The sequence below is a fragment of the Nothoprocta perdicaria genome, unplaced genomic scaffold (assembly GCF_003342845.1).
Source record: "Nothoprocta perdicaria isolate Ctin4 unplaced genomic scaffold, notPer1 scaffold_148, whole genome shotgun sequence".
NCBI lineage: Eukaryota > Metazoa > Chordata > Aves > Tinamiformes > Tinamidae > Nothoprocta > Nothoprocta perdicaria.
In genome coordinates this window covers 1,373,370-1,387,342 of record NW_020454627.1, presented here as the reverse complement: position 1 = coordinate 1,387,342, position 13,973 = coordinate 1,373,370, and the positions used below count along the sequence as shown (strand labels likewise).

At 37.9% G+C, this 13,973-nt stretch overlaps 1 protein-coding gene across 1 annotated transcript in view; it reads right to left on the bottom strand.

Moving 5' to 3' along the window:
- EFNB2 (ephrin B2) overlaps nt 1-13,973 on the bottom strand; it is a 42,571-nt gene that overhangs the window by 8,833 nt on the left and 19,765 nt on the right. The window contains exon 2 of the mRNA XM_026034576.1: nt 12,132-12,415. Coding sequence (XP_025890361.1) covers nt 12,132-12,415 — 284 coding nt within the window. The remainder of the gene's footprint in view (nt 1-12,131; nt 12,416-13,973) is intronic.

Sequence of the window (13,973 nt, the reverse complement as noted above, 5' to 3'; positions counted from 1 at the left end):
GAAGGAAGGAAGGAAGGAAGGAAGGAAGGAAGGAAGGAAGGAAGGAAGGAAGGAAGGAAGGAAGGAAGGAAGGAAGGAAGGAAGGAAGGAAGGAACCACAGATTTCTTTGAGGAAGGTCACTACTCTCTAGCAGTAGCAATCTCTACATCCACCATCTTTTTCTGAAATGCTACTTGAAACCAGGATCACAACATAGATTTCTTAAAATCAGAGCTAAATAAAATCAAATAACTGAATCTACCCCAATTTTGCCCAGCTGTGCTGTTTCTATGCACTGAAATGAAAAGTCTAAATACTGAAGTAACAAAAACCACTCAAAGCTTTAGATTGAACATTAGTAAGAAGCTATTCTTAATGCAAAGCTGCACTTATCTAATATTCAGTCAAAGGATGCCTAAATGCATGCAAAGCTTTCCAGTTCTTTCAGTTCTTTTTTTTTTCTTTTCTTTTTTTTTTCTTTTATTTTTTTTTTAACTAATAGAACTTTATTTCCCAGGATTCATGTGTGTGTGCCCTGACGGCTTTCATCTACTTTTTTGGTCTTTTTAAAGACTTTCTTAGTAAAGTGCCAAATAAATAATTCTTCTTTCTCATAAATTATCTAAATTTATGGGACAGGTTTGAGAACACCAGAAATCACACACTCATAAACCACAAATCACAGATCACAGAACAAAGGTTGTTTCTAGACTAGCCAGGGACGAAGAACAAGGCAGTTGAGGTAATAGGAGGAGTGTTTTAATTAACTGAAATTAAATTCTTTTCTTTTTTTCCCACTAAGTACCAATGCCAGACCTGTGTGGAGATCTGAAACAACTGAAGAAAGAATTTTCAGGACACTCAGAACAGGTAGGTTGGCAAGCACAGCACTGGATGGACTTCAAAACGTTTAAAGGGAAGACAAAACACACAATTTCAGCTACAAGCAACTAAGGGTTTACACTTGCCTGTAGTCACAAGCATTCAGATGGGCATTGAAACCTTCTTTTTTTTTCCCCCCTCTCTAGCAAATTTGCTTCCRAACATTTAAACTACATTTTGAAAGGTTGCACTGAATACTGGCACCTTTGTTTCTACCTGCAGGTTGATGACTTCCTTAGTGTAACTCTTCATGCTCCAACAATAAAATGGCATCCTTATTTTCCTATGGATCTTGCAGAGGCAGAAAAAGAATCTTCAATAATAATAGGAACTACTGAGCTTACTCAATAAATATAATATCAATAATGCWGGATAATAAAAAAAAAGTGAATTATGTATATAAAAAAAGTTTACTAATCATTTTGCATTTTTGTCCTCTTTTTCYTTTTACTTGCTAAATTGTGGTGGAAGCAGGATTTTGTGAGGAGTTGCTCAACCTAAACACCTTTCCAAAACTCCTGATTATCTTGAAGTCAATCTACACATTTTTTCATATTAATATAGAATTTTTCTTAAAATAAAGCTTCTGCAGTGTTTATAAATACTCCTGAAGCCAATCCTTTTCTAATTATAAACAAAACAAAAATTCTATGTGAAATTCTATGTGAAAAGAATTCCTCTTTTTTCTTTTAAACTTCTTATCTTTTTTTATTATTATTATTGTTCTACATTGTAAGACTCAGAATTCCTATCTGAACAAGTTACTTTTTGCAGAGGGAGTAAGCTGCAATACACAAGCAGCTCAGTCAGGCTTTAACGAGAAGAAAACAAAGTAAAATAAAAACCAGGCTGCTTCTTATCTATAAAGAGTCAAAGGCTCTGCAGTGAATTCTTATGATTCACTTTTTAAACCACTACTCTAATACTAATCTGTATCTTTTCCAAATCCTCATGATGTGTCTTGCTCTTAGAGATGTGACTGGTGATACAGGGCTCTTTATAAAATTCTCTATAAAACTCTCCGCTTACTCTCAAGTGTCAAAAGAGGGATAGATATCACTGCTGTTTTATGTTTTTATTGGGATGCAACGTGGAGAACAGCTACAATACAGCCAACCAGTTCTGTACTGGAATATACCCTTGTATCTAGCTCATATGTATACCAACTGTTTAATTCCAGGCACACCTCTGCAAATCCATAATCTGCTTTCCACATCTTATGTCATCCAAGTAAGAAGGATCAGAATGGGGAGAGAGTTCTTATAAATTTCCCCCCCTTTTCCTCCATGCAGAATGATTCTACTCATTCCAGATACACAGGATATACAGGCTGTAGAAAAGAAAAACCTGCTTCCCATTTTTTAAACAAAGGCTTTCCCTTTCCACAAAAGGAATAAAAGACACTAAGAATCACAGAAAGCACCCAAAAAGCTGGTGGAATCAGCTGGCTGCTGCTGCCTCTCACTGCAAAAAAAGAAGGCAGCTCCATTTTTATCTCTGGTTTAAGGGATACCACAGCTGAAGCGAGCTAAACAGTAAACTAGTTGCTACATTATTATCCATTATGGAAGGCCACAGCATCCACCCACTCACAACAAAATCCTCCTCCTTTGCTGTCAAATATCCCTTTCAAAATTATTTTGGAAAGATTTAGAGTTGATTGGAAGAATACAAAGCAAAACAAAAAATTTCGGTATTGTATTGCTACAAATGACACTTTAAGTCTTTCGTTTTCCTTAAGCATTTACAAAAGTATGTCAGTTACTTATTTCTCATACTCCGAGAAATGTCAGATAATGATCTACTGCACACATGGTTGCTTCTAGTTTACATAAACAAATTATATATTTGTGAGCACTGAAGTAACTGTGGCAGATGTAAGCCCACTAATTATGATGTACTCAGTATATATCAGTATATATCAGAATGTATGCATCAAAAACAGATTACTAGCTAGTTTACTTCATCAACCATGAACAGATATTCCACATAGTTTAGCCCGTCTCTCAGAACACAACTGGCAGAAGCCTCTCACGGATGGAAAGAAATCTCCCTCCTCTATCGCGGCGAGCTCTGCTTAACAGTTCAGCTGAACAGAACTAATAGAATTAGTTAGCATTCCAGTTACACTGATTGTTGCTAATGACGAGCAGCCTTGCTGGAAACAAAAGCTGCAGCTTTTACATTAAATGAGGACATGTTTTCTGTGTCGCGCTAACTCCGTGCCGCTCTTCAAGGATGTTCATCTACCTTGAAAATCTCTCTGGTTTCTGTAGGCAGCGCTTGGATAAGAAAGGGTTAGAGCAGGAGTTCATATTAAATAAAAAACAACCCCCCTGCTCATTCTGCTGTCACTAATTGCGTGCAATGATATTAATGACCCAGTAATTTGCTATACGAGTAGCACTGAAGTGGAAAACACCATTCTGGGGCCGGGTTCATCTCTAGGTGGTAGGACTTCACCAGTGACTGAGTTAATGCCTACTGACAGTTTAGAATATAACACTATAGACGAGAAAATGTGCCACTCTCATGGTTTTAACAGTTTAGATGGACATGACGTTATTTGCTTTGACCACACAGTCCAGGAGTAACCCCAGCGGAGCGCCGCAGTTAGAGCTTGCCCTATAGATGAACCTCTCTCCTTTCAGGGGAGATGCTCTGTACTATAACAATCTAGAGCAATTTTCCACATGTTTGCTTCAATAAAAGAATACCTTCATCTCCTGCTCCCGCATCAAGCGCAACAAAAGTGTGCTTTTATTGCAAAACACAAAAAGCTATTTACATCATCGAGTCCCTCAGCAACACAGCTTCGCACCTTAGCACTTAGATCAATGATGATCCTGCTGGATGACTGTGCACTTGGCAAAGATGATCAGGAGTTAAGCACTGCCTTGGTTGCTGCATGCTCATGTTTGTATTTAGAACTTTAAAATACCTGCAGAATAAAGCTAAATGAGGGAGCGCTGCTGAAATAAAAGCCACCTGAAGCAAAATTCAGTGACCTGATTTTGCTAAGTGCTTCGGGATCTTTAATTCCAATACTTCCCAATACTGAAGTTAAGAGGTTTAGCTTCTTTCTATTCTTCTATCACACCAGCACATCTTGATTCATTTTAAGAAACTCAGATGGGATGAATATGTAAATCCTCTGCAGCTCAGAATCTTGAAAAGTCAAAACTAGACAGGAAAGCAGGTACTTTTAATAAGGATATTCATAYAGTTTTAATATGTCACTAGCATGTGGTAATATAACATTATTAAGCTCTTTGTTAGTTTTTATTTTGCAACACAAATTATTTAACAAATGTGTCATTCTGCTACTGAATCTGCTGTAGCAGACTCTGGAAGGCAGGTGCAATCATTAGGAAAAAAGGSGCAACTGGATGGAGGGCGGCTTTGTAGGAAAAGACCTGGGGGTTCTGGTGGACAAATCGGACCTGCGCCAGCAATGTGCCCTCTTGGCAAAGACAGGGAAGAGCTTCCTGGGCTACCTCAGGAGAAGCTTAACCAGGTCAGGGGAGTGATTCTTCCTCTCTTTTTACCACTGCAGAGGCCACATAGGGAGTGCTAGGTCCAGATGTGGGCTGCCCAGTATGAGAGGGACCTTGATAGACTGGAGAGAGTTCAGCAAAGGCCCTTGAAAATGATGAAGGAACCACATCATCCCTCACAAGAGGAGGCGTGTGAGGGAGCTGGGACTGTTCAGCCTAGGGAAGAGGAGGTTTATCAACGTGTATGAGCATCTCATGGGGAAGCAAACAACACAGAGAGAGGCTTTCTTAGTTGTACCCAGGACAGCATATAGGCAATGAGCAAAAGCTGAAATAAAACCTCTGCTTGAACATATTAAAAACACTTTTTTTTTTACTCTGAAGGTGGGAAAAAAACCATGGGACAGGCTGCCCAGGGAGGTGGTGGAGTCTCCACCCTGAGTATTCAACCTGCCTGGACAAGCTCCTAAGCGACCTGTTTGACCTTGCTCTAGGCAGAAGGTTTGTCCTAGAGGATCTCCAGAGGTGCCTTCCAGCCTCCACCATTCTGTATCACTTGCACTGCCATGGTCTAATGCATTTACATGCTAAAATATAAGGCTTGAAAACCAATTACTTCTCAGTTTCCTTGGCAGGGTTTGGATTCAGAGTTCTGTTTCTCTTACAGTAACTTAGAATACTGCAAGCACATAAGGACAAGTCTTCTGCTGCAGTTTAGTCTTTTTTATGCTGTCTTCATCTACTGAGCAGGAAACAGATAAACCATGTAAACAATCGAAGTTCTGAATATGTTTTTAAAAAAAAAAGAACCAAAAAAACCCAAGTCTCTTCTCCAAGAATTGCTACAACTAACCCTGTTCTTTTCTCCTAAAAAAAAAAGCCAAAAAAATTGCATGAATTTTTGGGACTGAATCATATGGAGATTTCTCATTATGTCTGATTTATCAGAAATAAATCCAGAAATATTCTTCCTCTAAAGTCTCCAGAACACTTAAATTGTGAAAGAAAATCCAAACTAATCCAAACTCATGTTAAACCCTCTCTTTTTTAGCAATTTCAACCCCGTTCCAGCTAATGAATTGCTCAGACAAAAGTACTCTCCTCTCTTATACTGCAAATATAATGTCAGAAAATTCTTCTCCAATTCAACTATACAAAGACTTTAATTAGGAAAACAATTTCCAGTACTTAAAATCAGTTTCATTAAAGCCTTTACAAATGCTTATGAAGTTCTTGGGTTCTATTTGAAGAATAAAAGTATTTTAAAAAATAACATACATGCAGCTGCACAGAACAGACTGATCAGCCCACTTTGACTCATCCCGAAACTTATACACAAATGAAAGTCAAATGTGTTTCTGTATGCTACTGTGTTACTAGGTTTTAGTTGCTTTATATTATAGCCTTGCTCCTCAGTCACCTTATTTTTAGGTTAATCATATCCTACATAYAAGCCATATAAAATGCACACTCAGCCCCATCCTCTTCTGCACGTAGTCCTAGTAAAGGTATGTATGTAAAACTAGGAATACATATAACTTGCTATAGATCAGGGCTGAAGCTGTTTTTGCAAAGAACTTCAAGTGTTCAAGAACTTCCTTGCTGATAAATATACTAAATATGTTACGTTTCTAAGGGAGAATACTATGTTTTTGTTTGGGGAAAGTACATTATGTGCAGTATTTATGAATTATCTGTAAGTGAAACAAAAATGAGAAAAATTATTAAAGTGATTCTTGAAAAAAATTTTACAATCTGTTTAATTTCCAAACATTTTCCAAATATTTCTTTCTTGGAGTCTGAATAACTACTCTTCATTTTTACCTGATTACAAATCTACTTTGAACACTTTTTTGGAGGGGGAGGGAGTAATATATCTATATCTATATCTATATCTATATATATATTATTTTCACAAGATGCTATCCAATTAACAAACTAAGCATTCTTCTCCTTTCATTTCCTTCCTTTGGGAATACAGCAATAATAACAGATTTCCTGCTGAACTATCGCTGTCTACTTTAAAGGAGATAAACTGTCAGTATCGCCTAGGTAATGGCACTGAATATTAACAAAGACCATCAATCTCAAATAGCCTTATTCTCTTACAAGACCTGTGTGGTCTGGGACAAAACCCCAAAGGAACATGACTCCATTAATCCTGCAGGTCTTGGACTCTGTTAGAAATCTGAAGCTGCACGGACACCGATTTTTTTTTCTGCAATAATATTATTTGTATGAGCCCCATTTATATTTAATTCAACAAGAGCTAAGTGGTAGTGCTGATATACCCCTTTAAAAGACTCTCAGAAAAGTCAAAGACTGACCTCTGGATATCATTTTACACGAGGAAGAAATAATTTATCTTATTTTCTAAGGAAGGAGGGGGAGGAGAATGGAAAGAAAAAATGTGATCTAAGTACAGCCCAAATCAGGGTGGCTTTTATCACAGAGTTCTTCCTGAACACCCACCAAAAATACAAATAACTAATATTAGATTGCTGAACCATTCGAGTCTTTTTTATATATATATATATATATATATACACTTCTATATATTTATATACACACACACACACACAAAGCACAAATAATGCCTTTGTTGAAAGAGAGAAGGATTTGAAATTGTGCTATGTTTTTTGTTCTGCTTTTGTCTGGTGCAGAATTAACCCCAAATTACCTTTAGGTAATTCTTCTGTTTTCCTTTTGGGCAATTCTTGCTGGGGGGCTGGGAGTTTATGGGGACTACAGGCAGAAGCCGGTGTCAAAGGGGTGTCAGGCTGCTCAGCCAACCAGATTAGCTACCGTTTAAGTTGTTTTGTCAGAATACTAAAATAACATTTAAATGTAAAGCTACTTGGCTACACTGAGATTTATGCTTCCCACCTGGGCCATATTTCAAGACATAGTCTACATTGTCCTTTAAGGCATTCTCCCTCCAGTAGCTCAACAGCAACAGAAAGAAGAAATGAAAACATAAAAAACTTGTGATTTTGGGTTTTTTTTTTTAAATCCAGCTAATGACAGAATTTCAGAATGGCTGTTTAATTCTAAAAGCTACCATTTATTAAAGTATTTATCTGAAAAGTAACACAGCTTTTAAATATATATATTATATATATATATAAAATATATGTATTTTAATTTTAATCTAAGCCAGAGGCCAATTATGTAAGTGGGTCACTTGACAAAAGTTGACAGAAAGTTTTAAGGAAAGCTGCATATTCCATTTTGCCAGTGTCAAAGCCAATGAGCATCATCACCTCGGTAGGGCCAGCTAATGAGGTCACCGGCAGAGCAAGGGCTTCACGGGAACCTTTCCTAGGGACATGCCTCAGCCAATCCCCGGGCCTCAAGTGCTTCCCAGGAATGGGGGGAAACAAACAAACAAACAAACAAACAGGCAAAGACTTCATTGCAAATGACTTTTTTCCTTTTTTTTTTTTTTTTTTTAGCATTCATGAAGCCACTGGCCCATAATCCTCACTTTACTTTGTGCCCATGAAGAGATTAAATGCACTGAGCAGGTGCCTGCTTGGCCAAGCGACCTCKCGAGTGACGGCTTGGCCAGAAGCAGCCCTGCTCCTTTCCCTCTGGTGCAGCTTCCCGCAGGCCTCCTCGTTGCAGCCCCTCAGTGCAGCCCCTCAGTGCAAACGCAGGGCACTGCAGGGCTCTCCGCCATCTGTGACTGAGGGCAAACTTTGCTGAAAGGGTTCAGAGACTGAGAAAAGGTCGTTTTGATAAATCTTCTTAAAATGAACAGAAGTCCTTGAACTCAGAATAATTTCCCCTCACATAAATAAAATAAAATAAAATAAAATAAAATAAAATAAAATAAAATAAAATAAAATAAAATAAAATAAAATAAAATAAGCTTGTCCGGCACTAACCCATCTTCCCTCTATCCAGGAGACACTGAACTCAAGGGAGATACTAACACAACTAGATGATCACCCCAGGACTTGCAGATCCCTTCATGTCACAGCGACCCCCATTCACTCAGAGCAGTGCACAACAGCAGAAAAATTTACTTCGTTCCTCAAGTGCTGCAAAGACAAAGGGACTTTTCAAGGCAAACCACTGAGTTTCAAATTTGCCCACCCTTCTGCTTAGCTTTGTCCTTCGCACTGCTATTTGTGGTGTTGGGCATAATGTATCTTCATGCATCTGCTTAAGGATTTCCTTAGAGCCTTACACTATGTTAGCTAAGTGGCTGCATATTTTAGGTTAATCTAACATTAATATGTCTCAGATCTCAAGCACATTTGACCTTCCTCAATTTTGTTGGAAAGAAATCAAGTAACTATAGGAAAATGAATCTATTAATTTCYAAGAACCAGAATCTGATGATGGCAAAGAAGAGAAAAGCAAGGACACTCTGTTACATCATTTATTCACTTYCACAATGCCATGCAGGATCATCTTCCCAAGTACTGCTGCTAGCAGCATTAACTCTTTGAACCTCAATCTATTGAGGAATATTTTGCTCTGCTGCCATTCTAGAAAAGAGATTGACTGTTTTTGGATTAAAGTAGCACTAAATGTGAAAACCAGTCAGAAACTTCTTATATTTTTTGCTTTTTAAAATTGTGAAGATACTTCTACAATCTAACTGCTGACCAAGAAAAAAATACATCTTTATGTTTATATGCTTAGACTAAGGGAAGGAAAAGATTTATATATATATACACACACACACACATACATATATATGTATCATTAATATATCTGGTATTAATAAAATTATGGCTTGCGGAATTAATGTGTAATCACATTTTCCTAATGGTACACAGGATGGCTCAGGATCCTGGCTCAGGATGCCCTGAGCTTCTTTAGTCTGTGTTAAAATCCASTAAGTTGCTACTCGAGGCTCCCAGAATGACTAAGCTGATTTGAAATTTTACTGTTTAATACATCTCCACAAATCACATATTAAAAAATACATGCATTTTTAAATAATGGCAAGATGAAAACAAGACACAGTGAGGGCTAACAACAGCCCATCAATATGAACAGTACGAGATTCACATTGTTGATCCAACCGCAACAAGGCAGCCTGTAACTCCACCACAAGGTACCCTGTAAACACGCTGGGCTCTGTAAACCTGAGGGTTTACAGCTCAGATTCATTCAACGCTATCTAGTCGAGGTAATGCAAGACCCTAAGACACCTCAAAACAAGAAGCTGGCAGATAAAATGCATTGTCACCCTCACGTCAATGCCAAAAAAAAAAAAAAAAAAAAAAAAAAAAAAAAAAAAAAAAAAAAAAAAAAAAAAAAAGAGAAGGAAAAAAAAAAAAAGAAACAAGAAGACAAACTCAAAAATCCCCCGCAAAACCAGAAAAGAAAGAATGAAAGGAGTACTGATGTATGCATATCTGAGTCAGGAGGAGACCCAATACATTCCTCTTTTAGGCTTGTGTACATCTGTTAAGTTACAGCCCAGGGAATAGGGATCTGTACCAATAGTTCATGCCCTGATTAACTTTATGTCCTTACATGATTAAGATGTATATTATTTATAAAATCAACAATAAATGTCACAACTAACAGAACTTATTTCTTGCAAGGCTATGTCAGGTCATAAGCATTGTATTTTATTATTTATAAAGTTGCCAGTGAATGTCATGACCAGTTGAACTTATTTCTTGCAAGGCTGTGTCAGTCCATAAGCTCTTGAACTGTTAGCATGCCTCTCTAAACTAGCATGTCCTTGGTGAGCCTTGATCAAATTTTTTACCTAGTGTTTCTGACACGAACATCACTGAATTTACTGTTTTCTCCCTGCATGACAGAACAGTAAGAGTTTTCACTGAGGATTGTCTTTATTCTGAGTTTTTACTCAAACCTATCCAATGTACAGGTACCGCTACTACCAGTAACTTAGCCAAAACTAGTAACTTAGCCAAATGTTTATGCCAGAAGCCAGGGAAGTCATATTCTGTGGCATTCCAGCATTATAGCAAGCCTAGTGTGATTTCTGAGGCACTAAGCTGGAGGCTGAGCAARTTCTATCAACCAGACTATACTGTAATATTCCAGGAAATGCAATGTCTATTATGTCTTATTGCTGTAATGAAATAATTATACAAAACTAATGAAAATGAGCCATACTTAATAATTCTCTGGGTAAATCCATGACAGAGATATGACAGAACTGACAGTCTATCAGAAAGTTCCATTTGTGCCCATAATTTCAAAGTAATAATTACATCAGTGCCATTTATTCCATTATAACTGGTCTGCTGCAGATTTTTTTAAATATAAAATTAAATAATGAACATGTTTCATCATTAAAACCAACTACGTTAGCATAGAAGTTTTTATGTCGCAAATTTTCATTGGAATTACAGACAACTATCTCCCAAAATCTCATCTAGGTAAATCTCAACAGATTTTCATAGGAACTTTGCTCAAGTTAAATGTTGCCTCAATGGATTCATGTTTTTAAATACCCACTGACTAAACAGAGAAAGCATACATATTAAGAGATGTTTTTGTCAAAGCCTAAAAAACAATAAATGGCATGTTGTATCTCCCTTTTGTTAATGAGTCATTATGCTATTTTTATATATATAAATATTTATAATAGTTAACTGTTAGTTCCTGTGATATACAACCTGCTTCATACATAACAATACTGTGATATAACTAGAAAATGATCATTAATTCCATATCAAACTTCATTTACATTTTAAACAAACATGCTTTAAGCACTTTTAAAATTAACAATATTTTGAGTAAGAAATACTTAGACATTAAATAGTTCACAGCATTTTTTAACAATCAAATTTTCAAGGAGATGAGATAAATAAGATGGACCAATATCTAACTTCCTTGTAACTGCAGAAAACTCAAAGCAATGAATTCACCCAGCTCCTACTAACTGTTGATCCCTGCCCAAAGCTCCAAGAGCTCAAATGTCCCCAGAGTTCCTCAGGCCATAGAATCACAGTGACAAAAACCAGAACTCATGTAAACCATTGCTGAGTCTTTGTCCCTAACTTTACACACCATTAGCAACCCCTGAACTCAGTGGGTACCCCGAGATTAGCTTTGAAGCATTAGACTCTAATCAGCCTGAAACTCACACAAAGTCTAAATTATTGGAAACATTAAAGTGTTCCACACAGGAATCTTCAGACTAGTTCAAGACCATGACAAAGGAGAAAAAATAAGAAAGAGCTAGATTAGGTTTCAGCCCAAGACCCCTCCTAGCTATGCAAGGTCACAGTAGGTACCTATGCAGCTGTGCTCAACCAAAGCCCCCCAGCAGCCCTTGTGGTGAAATTACACTGACAAACTTGGCAAGCRGGGCAGCCCAAAGGTGTTTCCTGCAAGAAGCTCTCAGCAAAGGACCTTGGGCTGAGGATGTCCCAGCTCAGAGTTGTGTGACTATCCTGGGGCATCATGGGGAAGGCCAACAAGGTGGCACCTTTGTGGAGCTGCGGGCAGGAAGCACTTTATTTCAGCTACACACAACATTTTAATATAAGCACAAGACACAAAATATAACATATTTGGCACAAAAGAAGCAGCCCCCTACAGGCATAAAAATACAGTCTAATTTGATATAGGCAGACCAGGGATTAAAAAAAAAAATAAGTAAGAGCCTCAGGCCCTATGGAAATTGGCAATAATGCTTAAAACAAGTAGTCAATAAAAAATAAAAATCCAGATGGGGAAAAAAATACAAACCCATTCAAATGCTTYATAGTCTGCTTATAATGTACATATATAGTAAAGAATGAAGAGCAGTATTTTGAACTTACATATGACATAATAATCCTTGTTCTTCTGAAATTCCAAACCCCAGAGATTAGGGCTGAATTCTTGAAACTTGATGGTAAACTTAACATCTTGATCTGGCTTGGCACAGTTGAGCAGGGGTGTATTGTCCTTTTTAATAGCACAGCTATCTGCTTGGTCTTTATCAACCATGTAGACCTTGTAATACTCATACTGACCAACAGTTTTAGAGTCCACCTTTGGGCATATAATATCCAGTTTGTCTCCTATCTGTGGATATAGTACCAATCCTTGTCCAGGAAGGAATCTAAAAGAAAAAAAAAAAAAAAAGGAGAGAGAAAAGGGGAAAATGTGAGACAGTTGACAAAAAATCATTCAGAAAAAGTAGCATTTGGAACGGGCAGAAAAAACAGACACACAGTTTCCAAACCAAAATGACAGAGTGAGCAAACCAGTTCCTAATAGTTTGTGCCTGACTCAATATCAACAAGATGTTTATTTAGATCTTAGAAATTACAGATGGATTGAGTTTTACAGCCTTTACCCCTRTTTTAGGAACTTCAGGTTTTTTGTCTCTCACAAGCACCACAGTTTTTTCCACAGTAGGTCATCTATAACAGCCAGTGATACAAGGTGTCACAATATTGTTTTTCCATTTTGGTAACATTCCTGCTATACTTGCACATATTGCGTTAATTTTGGACACAGAAGAATGACAGGAATCATCTGCCAACCCTCCTCCAAGTGCAGAAAACAATTTAGTCCTTAAGATTTAACAACATATTAAAAAGCTGATTACTGCGACACAGAGCAATATCAATCACTCATGAAGCATTCTGCTCACAAACTAACAAGGGATGGAGAGGAAACCAACCTGAGTCAAGGAATGCAAACACTTCTGATGATGCGTTTGACTCATGTGAGTGTGTTATAAGTGGAATGTGATGTGCTTTTGCTTCAGTAAAGACTTCTTCAACAAACTGGCAGTGAACTTTGATTCCCACTGACTTTGGGTTAGACTTCATCTTATACCTTTGCTGTTGTTACTAACTAATATGCAAACTTTACCACTTCTTCAAAATAGGAAAGTATAAATAATTATTCATAGCATTGATTCACCAATAAGATGAGAAGCCTTGATATCACATGGAGAGGAGCCAAAACAGGCTTGGGGTTTGGCTTTCTGGTTTTCTCCTGAAGATGTWTTTGTTCCAACTTAGATCGAGAAGCAGAGCTTTGGAACTACAGCCAATAATGCAATGGCCCCCAATGCATAGACCTAAAAACCATTTTCCTCAGGAAAGGAAGCTCCCCAGGAAGTCCTAGGACTGGAGCACAACTTGCTAAATTAGTAAAAAGGCTGATGAGATGCCCCAAATTTCACATCCATCACTCACAACTGCTTGCTCCTACACAACGCAAGTTTATGATCTGCACTAATTCAGTGGGATTATTTTCACTCACAAAGCCTGTGCGAGAATCATGTTTGTTGTAAAGCAGCATGTAGCAGGACAAAAACACATAATTATAGATTTAGGGGAGAAGAACAATGAAATGTTGTGCCAGGAAAGTGACTGTTGACGTATAAATCACTGGGCTCTTTTGTGTAGCGCAGCATCATCTCTGGACTATAGAAACAGGGCTTGGCCCTGGCTGTTAAAATGGGGGTGAGCTGGGGCCCAACGAAGCTGCTCCCGTTCAGTAGCAATCCTCTGTGGGGCCGGAAGCCTCGGGAGCACGCAGCCAAGGTGGGGCTGCCGGCAACGGGAGCAAATGGGGAAAGAGGAGCTGCAGGAAGCCAGCGACTCTGAAAGCAGCATCGCAGCCACACACGCCAGCTCTCCGCGGAAGCTTCTGGAACAACA